The 15812-nt window shown below is 40.4% G+C and overlaps 1 protein-coding gene across 2 annotated transcripts in view; it reads left to right on the top strand.

Annotated features, from left to right (window-relative positions):
* The window catches only part of PDCD1LG2 (programmed cell death 1 ligand 2), a 57124-nt gene that overhangs the window by 2015 nt on the left and 39297 nt on the right, over positions 1–15812 (top strand). For both annotated transcript variants that reach the window (XR_006601952.1, XM_004766170.3), the window contains exon 2: positions 9755–9823. Coding sequence is in view for 1 of the 2 variants with exons in the window: in XM_004766170.3 (XP_004766227.2) it covers positions 9755–9823 (69 nt within the window). In the remaining variant the exon portion in view is untranslated. The remainder of the gene's footprint in view (positions 1–9754; positions 9824–15812) is intronic.

Below are 15812 nucleotides of genomic sequence, written 5' to 3'. Positions count from 1 at the left end.
AATTTTCCAGACCTCTGTTATCAACCCCCTCTGCTTCTTAGAGTTTTCCTCCCTGGGCCCTGAGAAGCTATGGTGGGGAAGCTTCTCATACTCTTAGGACCATTTCTTCTTTGCCTTCTTCTCTTGTCTCCTATGCCCGCTCTCCTAATTTGGGGGCATTCGTCAGACTTCAGACCTTTTTCTCTAACCTGTGTTTTTAAGAAAGTTGATTCATTCCCCAATGTCAATTAATATTTGCATATTGGAATAACTTTTTAATCTTTATCTCTTTCACTGAATTGTGTCCCAAACTTTAGGCTTTCATTTTTCTTATATTGTTTCAATTCCTTCATGACTCAAACCCAATTCATTTCATAGAACTCAGCTCGAAAACCTGGCTCCTGGTCTAGTATTTCCTTCGTCTCACCCTTCTGCTGTGGCGTCAGTATGGTCTGAATTGTCAGGTCTCAAAACCACAGTCCACTTGTTGCCTCTCCTTCTTTCCTGAATGGATGATCACTTGTTAGTTGCTTTGTCAATTGTTTTGTGAATTGCCTTGTAGTCAGTTTCTCCTTCCTCTGCCTTTCTTCCCTTTTCTGACCCTGAATCGGGGACTTGACCAAATATTTGGATTAATACCATGACCCTCTAATTGAGTGACTAGCATTCCATTTCACTCCCTCAGTTCTATACGGATTAAAAAAAAAAAATTAAAAAGAAAAGAACAAAAAATCCCAGCAGCTTTCATCTATTTTAAATACTGCTTTTAGTAACTGTCACTCTCTCTTCCTGGCAGCTCTACCTGGCATTAAGCCCTTGACATTTTTGGCTCAACCTGCATTTCCAGTGTAGATATGGTACTCCCAGTACCCTTCAACAAGCTCTGTGTGTGTGAACCTCTGAGATTATCTCTAACATTTCTTCAGGGCCTCAAGAGTAGCTCCAACTCTCCAAAGCCCACTCATCTTAGAAGTATCCTTCCACCCGTCAGCTTCCATGGTTTGGGCATTTCCATGCAACACCTTTCACATCACTTCTTACCATTTTTCGTGTGTACAGAATTTTGGCTTTCTGACTATGATACCATGTCTTCAAGGGCAGGAACCCTTTCTTACTTGAACCTTTTTCTTGATTCCACACTTTGATTTGAATTGATTCCCTAACTTGAAGACTTGCAAAACAGTGGGAGCATAGTGTTTGTTGGCTAAAGAGTTGAGATGCAATTTGAATTTAAGTTAAACTTGAACTGAGGTTAAATAGACTATTGTCTCCTAATGCCTAGCTCAAAGACCACACAGTCAAAAGAAACAGCTTCCCTAGTGACCTGGCGGAGAGCAAAGGCAGGGCAGCAATCTGAGCAGGACTTTTCACCAATCTAAAAAGAGTATCTTTTGCTTCCTCTCTCTCTCTCAAGCCTGAGAACTTGTGAGTGAGAGTCCCTTCATGACTCTTCGTAGAGGCGCCAGAAAATGTTCTTGAATCTTTTTTCCTATGCTGTTCTGTTCTGTTTTATACCACGATGACATCTCAACTGCTAGGGTGTGTTCATGGGCAGCATTGTTAAGAATTACCCAGAAATTAATTAAGAATTATCTGGAAATAAAGAAATTCTGCTAAACTGATTAAATGATTGAAAACTGATTTTTTTCTGCTCATGTTCTTATGTACCCCTTTGAGGGTAGCTTGCCTGAGAACAGATAGCTACAATGAGCATCTGTCTGAGGAAAGCTCCAGCCCAAACAGCTCATACGTAAGGAATATACAATTAAGATAAAAACGAAAAGCCGTGCAGCCCTAGACAGTAAGATACTTAACATCCAGACCAAGGTGAATTTTAAAAGGCGAGACTGAAGAGGAGGTATGGTTGTTTGAGCACGTTCATTTCATCTCATGGTGAAGAGTCATCTCTATGCTCTTTTGGCCAAAGGAGAGCCTTACATATGGATGCTTTATAAATTATCATTGAGTTATTTAATTTTGGTAATGTACTCTATAAGTTCTCCAAATAAACTCTTTCAGGCTTTGCCAGCATGAATAGAAAAGAATTCATACTTTCCTAATATTGAAGGTTTCCAGAATCTGCTCTTTCAGAAAATGTCATTTTCCTAAAGCACCCAGAGGGCAAAGATCTCATTGAGTTAGACTGGCCTTTTGAGAGAGTTTGGTGAGGGGCTTGGGGTACCTATGCAAATATTCTTTGGGGAGACAACCTTGTAAATAATCCTACTAAAGAGATATTCTTTTAATCTCCCATCTCTTGTGGAAGCACTTCCTTCCACATGCACCTTCGCTCAAGCAATTTTAAGGGGGCGGGTGATGTCCCCACCCCGTTAGCAGCCCATTCCACTGTCAGTGACTTAAACTGATGAAAATTTCTTTCTTATTTGGGGCCAAAATTATTAGCCAAATTAAGTTTTCTGTTTCTCCAATAGACAACGGAGTCAACTTGGGGGCCAGTACTCTCAGAGTATGATGCTAAATTGCCATGCATGCACTCATTCATCTGTCCATTCAGGGAACAGTCGTAATTGGTTATAAATAGTTATGAACACTCATGAAACACACACACACGCACACATACACGCAAACACACACAAATAAAAAGAAAATTATTATAAGGACCTAACACAGTTCAAAGAACTCTTGTTCTAGCACAGAAGACCGATGTGTATGTAACCAGTTACTATACCAGTGTGGAGGTAAGTGCTATTAACACTAGTTAATAGCAGATAACAATTAAGGCAAGAGGAACAGCTGAGAGCAGTTAGGAAAGGCTTATCTCCTTGTGTTGAAGGCAGAAGAACGTAAGGCCACTTAAGGAAATATTTTTGACCCAGGACAGTTTCTTTGAGCTCAAGTAGAAATTGAGATATAGAGAAAATAAGATTAGACAAGATAAAGTAAGATCAGAAATGAGAGATTAGAGAGCCCCTGTGAGGACCTAGTCATGGAGAGCACATGTATTATTTCTGTGACTGAGGCAGGAGGGACCAGATCACAAAGGGTTATATAGTCCACACTAAGGCCTTATAAATGGTGGGAGCTTTGAAGTCTTTCCAGCAGGAGTGTCATGATCACATTTGGTAATTCCTTGTTCAGGAGATTCTTCTGTACAGGTGAAGGGCTCATTCCTTCAGCCAGTATTATCGGACTGCCAACGGCCCACCGGCCACGGCTCTAGAGACTGAAGGAAAGTAATACGCGAAACAAAGATGTCAGTCATTTTAGTGATATTCTTATGTACCATAGCAGCTGATGCTCTAATATAAATGAATACATTATATGGTATGTTAGGTGGGATTGAGTGCCCTGGAAAAGAGGAAAGTTGGGCATGCTGGAGAGAGAGGCGCTGCTCCCGCAATCTGCACGAGGCAGTCTCACCAGAGAGCAAGGGAAGTCTCTGGATATGGGGAGGCGCACCCTGGCAGCAAGGTCAGCGCTTGGGCAGTGAATCTGAGAAAGAAGCCCACAGGCCTGGGAGCAGGCTTAGGGCCGTTTAGAGATTTCCAGAGTCCCAGGATCCCAGACTGCAATGGGTGGTGGGGTCAAGAGCTCCAGAGGACACTGTCAGCTTTGCAAATGCTTCAAACTGCAGGGAGAGGCATGGCCACTCTTGGGTCTTCTAAAGTATGGGGCGCAAGACAAATGTCTCTCTTGCCTGGGCTACTAGACAGCCTTAGGATTTTATTCTCAGTGAAATGTTGAGTCATCAAAGGATTTTGAGCAGGAAGCTCTGCTTCAGTATAAGGAGGAATGACAAGAATTAAGGTGATAGCAGTGGGGTTGTAAAAAGAAAAGGCATCATCCAGAAATATCCCAACACAGAATTAACAGGACTGGGGGATGGATTGGATTTTCAAGATGAGAGATGTGTGAGTTTAAGATGACACACGCAAGATTCTGGCTTGAGGTGGCTGTTATTATTATTATTGGCATTATAGGAAAAGGGGGCACAAAGAGTTTTAATAAAGCGTCCAGGGTCTTAAAGGCTCATAATTTCTAGACCCAGGATTTGAGCTCAAATGTGTCTGACTTTAGAGGTTGAGATCTTATCCATTGCACAGAAGATAGTACTCCTAGAAGGTTGGAAAGTACCTTCCTAACAGTGTCTATCTCTCTCTTGGCCAAAGAAGACATTGTACAAGGAAAGTCCCCGCAGATGGGCAAAGAGAGGGAAGTTACAGCCGGCGGGGGGGGGGGGGGGGGGGGGCGGGGGTGAGCCAGACATCCTTTCTATTGCCAGAGCATGTTACATGCTCTTGTTTTGAGCTCCAGAAATGCTGGTGCTGGGCAAGTGCAGCATTAGGATGATACCTTGTCTGGGTACATTTGCATTTCAATAAGGAGCAGGGTCTTCAAGTCCAGCTAAGGTCCAGCATTTCCCTATGGAAAGCACTTGATGGGGCTCCCAGTTGATACCACCTGATGTGTCCCTCCCTAAAATGAGAACAAGACTACAGCCCACTGTGGACCTCACAGTCTCTTCTAGCTACGGCCTCATTGCTCGCTCCCATTATAACACTCTTCTCTGAAATGCTGCCTGTATTCTCCTGTCTCTGCACCCTTACCCTTATTTTCTCTCCACTTTACACCGACTCTCATCTGCACAAATCCCCCCCGATGTCCTGCTTGGCAGGCTCACTCATGACCTCCACGCTGCTAATGGCAGCTCTCAGCAGCATTTAGCTCAACGGAGCACTCCCTCCTTATAGCACTGCCTTTTAAGCTCTTTCATTATAATTGAGGTATGGGGAGGCCAACAGATCAGGAGATAACTGCTAGTGGAAAAAAAAAAGTTTGTTGTTCTCAGACCCAGAGAGAAGGAGGCATGCCACACTTTAGGGGCCACACAGGGAGGCATCAGGGTCAGACAGGAGGCAGAGCAGAAGGGGAAATGTGGCTAGAAGTCTTTATTGTGGTTTCCACAAGAAGGAGTGGGCAAGGCAGGGTAGGCAGGCTTCAATTGTCTAGTTTGAAATAGCTCATCAGGATTTGGAACAGAGGGGCTCTCCCTTGTTGTGTGGTACCTGGCCCTGGGGAGGTTAGGGCCATAAAGGAGAAGATTGAAGTTAGGGGTTCTCAGTTGTTTCATTTGCACTTGAAAGGCCTCCCCTGCGTGAGTTGTTTACTATCTCTAGGAACTGGCTAATCCTGGGAGGGGCAACCTTGCAGGATCAGCAGGCATCAGAATACAGAAAATAAAAGACTTGATTAATTTCCATTTTTGCCCTTTCCCTGGATCTTCTTTGCTAGTGCCATCCCTCCCAGAGATCCCTGCATGTTGGAATCCCCCACATCTCAATCCTTGGACGCTTCTTCTCTCCTGTGTCTCTTGTGGTGATGTCATGCAGCTCCCTGGCATTAGGTAACAAGTAGCCATTGAGGACTCCCAAATTTCTCTCTACCCCAAACTCTAGACTGTTATCCAATTGCTTACTAAACATCTTCATGTGAATGACTAGAGTCTCAAACCCTGTACTGATTTCTGCTCCTTAATCTGTTTTTTTCCATCTTCTCCAGTTTAAAGTTAGCCCTTTGCTTTTCCTAGAGCTTCAGCCTGAAGGGTAACCCTACGGTCTTGCACACATTTAGTGGCCCACGGAGCTGCTCTCAAGGAACATAGGCTGTGGATGCCATCTTGGTGCTCTCCCTCTGCCCTGCTTCCACTCAGCAGTGGAAAGCAGTGATCCAGAAGAAAGATGATATGGTCATCTGGAGCCCAGATTTTTGTGACCAACTCTAGAGAACACCTCCAGATTGCCTGGCCTTGGTGGCCAATAGGACTTACAGTTCCAGCCCACAGGACTGTATTATTTGCATATATCACTAGTTGCTGCCTAAGGATCTGACTTTCAACCAACCTGAATCTAGGTGCTAAGATCCTCCTCTTTGGGCTACTGACAGGTCTTGGCATATCCTCCACTGCTGGAAGCTATTAAAAATAAAATCGATGGCTTAGACAAGCACAAAGGTTTGCAGGACAACCAAGAACTGAGGCACGGTTAGAGATCAAGTTTCATTTCCTACATAAGATCAGTTTTTCAAGACTGGGAGAGGGAGTTGTTTCATCTACTGTGTAGAAACACAGAGAGTCAGGCAAAATGAAGTAACTAAGGAATATATTCCAAAGTCTTCAATAAATAACATCAGAAATATTGGACAGCCATACACAATAGAATTAAACTGGACCACTCTTCTACACCATGCACAGAAATTAATTCAAAATGGATTAAAGACTTGAATCTAAGACCTGAAACCAAAAACGTCCTAGAAGAAAACATACGTGATGAGCTCCTTGACATTGGAGTTGGTGATAATTTTTTAATCTGACACCAACCAAAACCAAAAACAACAAAAGCAAAAATTAAACTTAAAAAGTATCAAACTAAAAAGCTTCTGCACAGCAAAGGAAGCCATCAATAAATTTAAGTCAACCTGCTGAATGGGAGAAATATTTGCAAATCATGTATCTGATAAAGGGTTAATATTAGTCCAAAATACCTAAAGAACTCACACAACTCAATAGTAACGCGTGCACACACACACAGAGTAAAAATAAAAATGGGTAGAGGATCTGATAAGATATTTTTCAAAAAAAGACAAATAACCAACAGGTTCATGAAAAGATGCTCAACATCAGTAATCACCAAGGAAATGCAAATCAAAACCACCATGAGCTATCACCTCACACTTGTTAGAATGGCTAGTATCAAAAAGATAAGAGATAACAAGTGTTGGTGAGGATGTGGAAAAATGGAAATCCCTATGCACACTGGATTCTAAGTTGGTACAGCCACTGTGGAAATCAGTGTGGAGGTTCCTAAAAAAATGATAAATAAAAAATAAAACTACCATATGATCCAACTACCATATGATTCCACTTCTGGGTGTTTATCTGAAGAAAATGAAAATGCTAACACAAAAAGATATATGTACTCCATGTTTGTTGCAGTATTATTTTCAATAGCCAAGACATGAATCAACCTGCTTTCCTGTGTGTACGTGTGTGCATGTAATGGAATATTACTCAGCCAAGAAAAGAATGAAACTTTGCTATTTGCATCAACATGGATGGACCTCAAGAGTATTATTACACTAAGTGAATTAAGTCAGAGAAAGATGAATGCTGTATGGTTTCACTTATGTGTGGAATCTAAAACAAATAAACAAACCAAGCTCATAGATACAGAGAACAGATTGGTGGTTGCCAGAGGTAGGGGTTAAGGGGGTGGGAGAAATGGGTAAACTGGTTTATTTTTCCTAGTTTTTAAAAAATTGGAAGAAAAAATAGGACATCGTAGAGAAAGGTTAATTGCATGCTTGGGCAGCAGAGACATGAAATCAGCTTACGGCAACTTGTGCAGAAAGCAAACAAGCTTCCCAAGATTAATAGGAATGTGTGAAAAGCAAACAGAGGCTACCTTGAAGGAACTTCTAGTGGCTAAAATTACAGTGATTAAGACTATAAAAGAACAATTATTGGGGCACCTGGGTGGCTCAGTTGATTAAATGGCTGCCTTCTGCTTAGGTCATGATCCCAGGGTGCTGGGGTTGAGCCCCGCTTCAGGTTTCTCACTCAGCAGGGAGCCTGTTTCTCCCCCTCTCTCTGCCTGGTACTCTGCTTGTGCTCTCTCTCTGTCTATGTCAAATAAATAAACAAACTCCTTTAAAAAAAAAAAGAACAATTATTATTATTTTTAAAAGCCCTCAAAATGGATCAGGGACCTAAATATAAGAACTAAAACTATAAAATACTCAGAAGAAAATATAGATGTAAGTCTTTGTAACCTTGGATTTGGTGATGGTTTCTTAGATATGCCACCTAAAGCATAACCAATAAAAGAAAAAAATAGATAAATTGGGCTTCATCAGAATTAAATTAATTTGTGCTTTAAAATTAAATTAAAATATTTGTGCTTCAAAGAACGCTATCAAGGAACTGAAAAGACAATTTGCAGAATGAGAGAACGTATTGGCACATTATGTATTTGATACTTTGGCAGTTTCTCAAAAAGTTAAACAAAGAATTACCATTTAGCCAAGCAATTCCACTCCTACATATCCAAGAGAATTGAAAACATGTCTACACGGAAGTTTGTACGTGAATGTCCATAGCAGCATTATTCTAAAAGCCAACAACTAGAAACAGCCCAAATGTCCATCAACTGATGAATGGATAAACAAGATGTATATTCATACAATGAAATACTATTCAATCATGAAAAGGAATGAGGTATCGATACATGCTACAACATAAATGAATCTTGAAAATATTAAGCTCAGTGAAAACAGCTAGATTCGAAAGGCCACATAGTATATGATTCCATTTTTATGAAATATCCAGAATGAGCAAAACAACAGAGACAGAAAGTATGTTGGTGGTTGCTAGAGATTGGAAGGACAGGAGAGGGGAATTGGGAAATTACCATCAATGGGTAGTGGGTTCCTTTTTAGGGTGATGAAAATAATCCAAAATTAGATAGTGGTGTGGATTTCACAATTCTGTGAATATACTGAAAACCACTGAATTGTACCACTAAATTGTCTGTATTTTAAGTATATATGAATATATGCATACACACACACTCTTTTATTGTATGTCAATTATACTTCAAGAAGGCTGTTGGAAAAAATAAGTTTAAAGAACAAATATATATTTGTATATAATATATTCCTCTCTACAGACCACTTCTCACCTCCACCAGCACCACCATTCAAACCAAACTATCATCTCTGTGAAAACATTCCTCACTGATCCTCCTGCTTCTAATCTTGTCCAACCCACTGTCCTTCCCAAGTCTCTATTGTCTATGCCAAAGCTGAGTCCTCTTTTGAAAATGTAATGAGATCATGTTGTTCACCTGATCCCAGATCCTCTGCTGGCTTTCCATCACACTCAGAGAAGCATCTGACTTAGACGTATGGCTCCAACCAATTTCCCTTGGAAAAATGGTTCCATGGCCAGTAAAATTTGGAAAGTCTCTTTGAAGACAGACTAGTTCACAGTGATATATCCTGTCCCTTTTGCCTCAACCACAAAAAGTCCTTGGATTTGAGAAAGCCTGAGAACAAAGGTAGAAGTGTAGGAGGACTAGCAGGACCAAAGTCAGGCACCCACTCAGTGTAGCCAGTTCTGTGCTCTTCCTGTCTAAACTTCTTAGTAACATGTAGTTCAAATAATCGGCAAACTTGATCACAACACTCAAAAGAGCCTGACACTCTCTTGCTCAGGCAAATATCAAGTGTTTATTGAGAATCTCTCTCTGCTCTACTGAGCCCTGTCCTTGAGTATCTGACTCCCAGAGTTCAAGGCCACCTGAAGAAGTTGGTGTGCACTATTCATTTGACAGTCATTTGGTTTTCAAGGACCCACTACTGAAAAAACTATGGGAGGTTTTATGGAGGAGACAAAGAGGCTCAGATAATTACCAGTGTGGGTGACTCATGAGAACAGGTTCATAGTCAGGAAAGGAAGAAGAGCTTCTGATTTGGATCGATGAAGAACACCTTGCTTCCTCTTACCTCGTCTCCCATCTCCTCCAGGCAACAACTTTGAACTTCTCTTCCTGGGGGTCCACCATGACTCTGCTGCCTCCAAGATGACCAGAAGGCAGTAGGCTCCAGTACAACGGAGCCCCTGGGAGAGAAGCTAAAACTTCTCTTCTAGGGGCTTGTTTATGTGTCATTTCCCTGTTTTCAGGAATGAGCAAGTCACCCAATCACGAGACCCAGCAAAACTGTAGGAAGCGCTGAGACGTTCAATTGTCTGTTTCAGATCGGATACAGACCATGTTCCTCCTTCCGCTAATTTTGAGCCTGGGAATGCAGCTTCATCAGACAGCAGGTAAGAACGGGCGAAAGGAGGGGGTCTGAGGAAGAGGAGTAAGCAGTTGCCCCCAGCTGAAGCCGATGATGAGAATGGGGTCCTCATGCTGAAGTCGTTCTCTGACAGGAAATGGGATTACTCTGTTACGTGCACAGTAAAAAGAATGGTGCCTAGGTGGCCTGTGCTTGCCCATGTCCCTGTCTTACAGAAACAATAACCATTGGGCAGATGAGGAAACTGGAATTCAGAGAAGTTATTTAATTTACCCAAGATTATGTAGTTAATAGACGCCACAGACAAGCTTTCTACACAACTAATGTCCTTTCTGCAAGGACATCAGCTAGGTGATGTTGATAAACAAGCATGGCAGGCAGCTCCTAATCTTCCCCCTTTGGAAGGGGATTTTGGAATTAAGTTTGACTATAGACATATATTCAGTGTTGATACTTGGATATTCACAAAACCAAAAAGTATGATTGATGGATTATGTTGAAGAATTAACCAAAAGATGAGGTGCCCGAGCGGCTCAGTTGTTAAGTATCCGCCTTCAGCTCAGGTCATGATCCCAGGGTCCTGAGATCGAGCTGTCTCTCCCTCTCTGTCAAATAAATAAATGATATCTTTTTTAAAAGAGAGAATTAACCAAAAGGAAAGTATAAACAAGTTGTATCTTGCTTTCTCCTCAAGTTTAAAATTCTTCTCTGCTTTCCACTATACATTATGCAGATGATATCAGTTCAAACAAATATTAATTACCTGCCTAAATTGGACTGCTTTCTCCTCAGGGGTCTTTTTGTTTTTTGTTAAGTCTGATCATTTCCCATCTCCCTAATTAAGGAGTTTTAACTTCAAAGGTTTCTCATAGAGGCTACCTGAGCGGCAAAATGTAACAAAAGGGTCTGAGGATGGAAAAAAACGTTTATTTCTGGGGAGGGGAAGCAGTCCAGGATGAGGATTAAGAAGGACAATCTTTTTTTTTTTTTTAAAGATTTTATTTATTTATTAGAGAGAGAGAGAGCGCAAGAGAGGGAACACAAGCAGGGGGAGAGGGAGAAGCAGGCTTCCCACTGAGCAGGGAGCTCCACATGGGGCTGGATCCCAGGACCCTGGGATCATGACCTGAGCCGAAGGAGATGCTTAATGGCTGAGCCACTCAGGCGCCCCAGGAAGGACAATGTTAACTAGTATGTTTCCCAGGTGTTGTTTTTTTTTTTTTTACAAGAAATATGCATTTATTTGTGTATTAAAAGAAGTATTATGCCCTTACTTGTCTATTAAAAGAAATATAAAAAAATTACACTTGTATGATAAAAATATAAATTTTAAGATATAAGAATTATTTTCAAAAGAATGCTTTCAAAAGCACTTGAAGGCATCAGATTATAGCATCAGGTGCCTGAGGACAGCCGCAGCTCTCAGGGCGGCCACCCTGCTGGCCTCCTCCCCCTCACTGTGCTTGTTCACCCCTAAACTTTCTCACCCCTAAACTTCCTCTCTTTGAGAAAGAAAAAAAGATAATGTGGACTGAATCAATATAATTCTTTTTTACCTTCTCTATGTAAATTTATATTTTTAAATTTTAAAAAGAATGCTCATAACAGCATTGTTAATCCTTCCAGAAAAGAAGCCCAAAACAACCAAATCCACATTAATCAACAGGATAATGCATAAATTGTGGTATATGAACAGAATGGAAAAACATACAGCATTCAAATAAATTAATTGCAAAAATATGCAACTACATTTAAGAGTCTTAGTAACATAATATTGATTAAAAAATACAAAAAGATCAAACACGGAATACAACATATAGTACAATGGCCTTTTTATAAACAATATATACCTATAGCTATATATATTGCAATATACCTATATATGTATAATATATGCATATAATGCATGTGATATGCATATCATAATGATATGATATAAGCAGTATATATATGTGTATGTGTGTGTGTATATATGTATGTATGTGTGTGTGTGTGTGTGTCTGCTACATACCTAGAGATGTGTGTGTGTATATGATAGAGCTAGAAAATAAGCCAGAGATTAATAAACACAATATTCAGGATGCTGATTACCTTTGGTGGAGATGTATGTCATTAGTAATGTTCTGGTTCTTGGGGTAGGTAATGGATTCGCAGGAGTTCATTTTCTTTGATTTGATATCCTTTAAAAATTTTTTGTAATTTAAACTTCTTTGTTGTAAAAGTTGCCACAGGCAGAGAAAACCACATGAAACAAGTGTAAACCATCATGTTGCTGTAAGATGAATGCTTGTAACCAGTCACCCATGTCAAGTGGTAGACCTGTACCAGCCTTCCCTGAAAACATTCCCCTGCCCCAGTCCTACATAACCTCCCCCCAATAACACTCTACTATCTACCCTTTTCTCCATTAAAAAATTTTCCTAAATATCATTAAAAGAAATATTAGTAAGCACTCAGCAAAATATGTTCTTTATAGTTTCTGAATCAGCAAATACAGATATCGCTCATTTTAAAGTGAATCTATATATTTCATTGGATATGCTGTAATTTATTTAACCAGTCCTTTATTGAGAGAAATTACAGTTATTTAAAAAGCGATCGTTTCTTGCTAGATTAATGCTTGAAAAAATGTGTTTCCTAAAGACTGTGATGAAGGCTGACTCTGAGTATGACCCACATAAACCATTGACCATGAACCCTTTCCTTACTTGCCTGTCTGTGGGTGCTCTGTTCTGTTGTCTACCCAACAGCTTAATTGGCAGAATACATTTTCATTTCATTGTTTAAACATTTATTTATTTTAAAATTGACATAAGCAACATTTAGTCTTTTTAATAGAAACATCTACGAGTTTTTGGCAAACATGTGATCATACAAACAATGCCACAATCAAGATCCAGAACAGTTCCACCACTTGCCAAGCAAACAAACACAAGACACTCCCCAACTCTTAAAGCGAGGTACCCACTGATCTATTCTCTGTCCTATAGTTTTAAATTTTCCACATAATCCCATACATGGGATTATCTGCTACATACCTAGAGATGTGCTTTTTTCTGGCTTCTTTCGCTTAGCATAAAGCAATTGATTTTGTTTATTCATTCATTCATTCATTCGAGAGAGAGAGAGAGAGAAAGCACAAGCAGGCTAAGCAGCAGGCAGAGGGAGAGGGAGGAGCTGCTGGCTCCCCAGTGAGCAAGGAACCTGATGTGGGACTCAATCCCAGGACCCGGGATCACGACCTGAGCTGAAGGCAGATACTCCAACTGAGCCACGCAGGCGCCCCATCATAACGCAACTGAGATTTACCCATGCTTTTATAGTATCAGGAACTCATTCCTTTCTGTTGCTGAGTAGTATTCCCTATAGAGACCAAATTTTGCTTATTCATTCCCCAGCTGAGGGACTTTTGGGTTGTTTCCTGTTTTGGGCAATTATGAATCAAGTTACTATAAGTGCTAATGTATAGATTTTTGTTAGAACATACGTTTTCATTTCACCTGGGTAAATACTTGGGAGTAGGATCGCTGGGTCATGTGGTAAGTATATACTTAATTTTATAAGAAACCAGCAAACCTCTCCATAGTAGCTGGATTTCTTTGCTTTCCCAGCAGCAAAGTATAAGCACTCCAGTTGTTGCATTCCTGGGAGCCCTTGGCATTGACATTTTTGTGTTTTATAAAGTCATTTTAATAGGTGTGTTGAAGTATCTCTTTGTGGCTTAATTTGCATTTTCCTAGTATGTCATGATGATAAGCGTATTTTCACATGGCAATTGGACATATCCATATGCCTTCTTTGGTAAAGTTTGTATTCAAACTATTTGACCATTTTTAATTGGTTTATTCATTTTCTTACTTAGTTTTAGAGTTCTTTGTATAATCCAAATGCAAGTCCTTTAACAGATGTGTGATATGCAAGTATTTTCTCTCAGTCTGCGGCTCATCTTTTCATTCTCTTAACAGTGTCTTTTTTACACAGCAAAGATTTTAAGTTGTTTCTCACACGGACTATGCTTCTGGCATCATGTCTGAGAACTCTGCCCAGGCCAAGCGCTCAAAGATTCTCTCCTATGTTTTCTTCTAAACACATGATAGTTGTACATTTTACATTTAGGTTTATGATCCATCCTGAGTTAATTGTCATATAAGATATAAAGTATAGGTTGAAGGTAATTCTTTTTCTTTTCCGTGTGTGGATGTCCAGTTTCTTCAGCCTCTTTTGTTGAAAAGACTCTCCTTTCTTTATTGAATTGCCTCTGCACATGTGTCAAACATCAATTGGTCATATTCGTGTGGGTCTATTTCTGGACTCCATTCTGCGTCTATTCTCTGCGTGTACCCTTTCCCTCATAGCACACTCTTCTGATATCTGTAATATTGTAATTCTTTTTTTCTTGTGTTTTTATTTCAAAACCTAAGGTCGTCTTGTAATCGAGACACGGTTAAGGGGAAATATTCATTTCTGTATTTTCTCATGTCTTGGAGGAAAAGTAGCTCCAATTATTATTCCTTTTATTCATATTTTTCCTTCTTCCTTCATCTTCCAGGGAGGGATAAAAGCCAGGGGGTCACATGACCATGGTGACACTTGAGGTCACTCTGGGGTGGGGACCACACCTTGGGTCACTCCACTTAACCTATCTTCAGGCTCTGAAACTACTTCTTCAGATCCCTGAGGTATACAAAGCAGAACTATCAGGCTGCAGAAAGGATTTCTAAGAGCTGACATGTCCCCATGCAGTATTCCTACAAAGAGGAGTAGATGAGTCAGGAGCCCAGAGCAGGCTTCTATCCTAAACTAACAACTAGAGCTTTCTGAAGGTTGTGGTTGTGTCAAGCAGACCCCACCTTTCAAGTTCATTAAGTACAGAGTCTGAAAAAACTTCAACTTCTGTTATTAAATGGAAAAAAAATGTATAAAATTAGCTTGAAGGGGAAGCTATCTTGGGAGGTAATGCAAATGATTTGTTTTGTGTTTCTGGAGACGTGACAGGTGCTGACTCCTATAGATGCCTGATTGCAAATAAAAGACAGTTTTCCTACGAACTTTCAGAAAGGCTCCAGCATTACTGAAGCCAGCTGCTTTTATTTGCTTAAGGAAAATGCATGTATGAATTTTTCATGCCCTGGCCAAATGTGTTACCCTTTAATTTACTCAGGGAGCCAGAATGAATGGGAAAACCTGCTTTGTTTTGCTTTTGTCTGCTTAATTTTGTAGTTGCAGAAACTTTCCAATGTTCTCCTTTGTCTCATAACTTCAGGAGTTCAATGCTAGGTTGAAGCTTAATATAATAACCTCTAATTTCAAGCTGTATTACAAAAGTATAGTCATCCAAACAATATGGTATTGGCATAAAAACAGACATATAGGTCAATCAAATGGAATAAAGAACCCAGAAATACACACACACACATACGCACACACCCACACAAACCAAATTATATTTTCCTTACCATAAAGTTGAAAAGTATATCTATCTCCTTCATGGATATAATATATACACGCCAGTGGATACATTGTCGTATCTGTAGAGTTGTTAGTATAGGCTTTCGAGACACAGAGATACGAACTGGAATTCCAACTCCATGAGTTACCACTCTTGACCTTGGGCAAGTTGTATCACTTCTGTAAGCCTAAGTTTCACCATCCATGAGATAGGCATGATAACTCCTGCCTTGCAGGGTTTGGGGAATGCCAAAGGAGATGATGACGTAAAGATTAGCCCAGTGTCTGCCTCACTGTGTTGAATAAATGTTGAGGATTACTCTGCTTCCCAGTGAGAGCCCAAGTGCAGGCTCATGTTAAAAGAATGCTTCTCAGACAGTGACGTCCACATGAACTACCTCCGCTTTGTTAAAAGGTGGAGTCTGCTTCTCTAGGTCTGAGGCTGGGCCTGAGATTGGAAATCCCTTGCTTGCTTCCAGGTGAAGTTGAGGCGGGATCATAAAAGATATTTGCCTGTGCAGGTATTTTGTTTATCTAACCTATGCTTCCTAATACTCTGCCCATTA

This window comes from Mustela putorius, unplaced genomic scaffold (assembly GCF_011764305.1).
Source record: "Mustela putorius furo isolate JIRA1106 unplaced genomic scaffold, ASM1176430v1.1 tig00003854_pilon_pilon_pilon, whole genome shotgun sequence".
Taxonomy (NCBI): Eukaryota; Metazoa; Chordata; class Mammalia; order Carnivora; family Mustelidae; genus Mustela; species Mustela putorius.
Note: the sequence above shows the minus strand (reverse complement) of the source record. Positions and strands in the feature narration are given on the sequence as shown.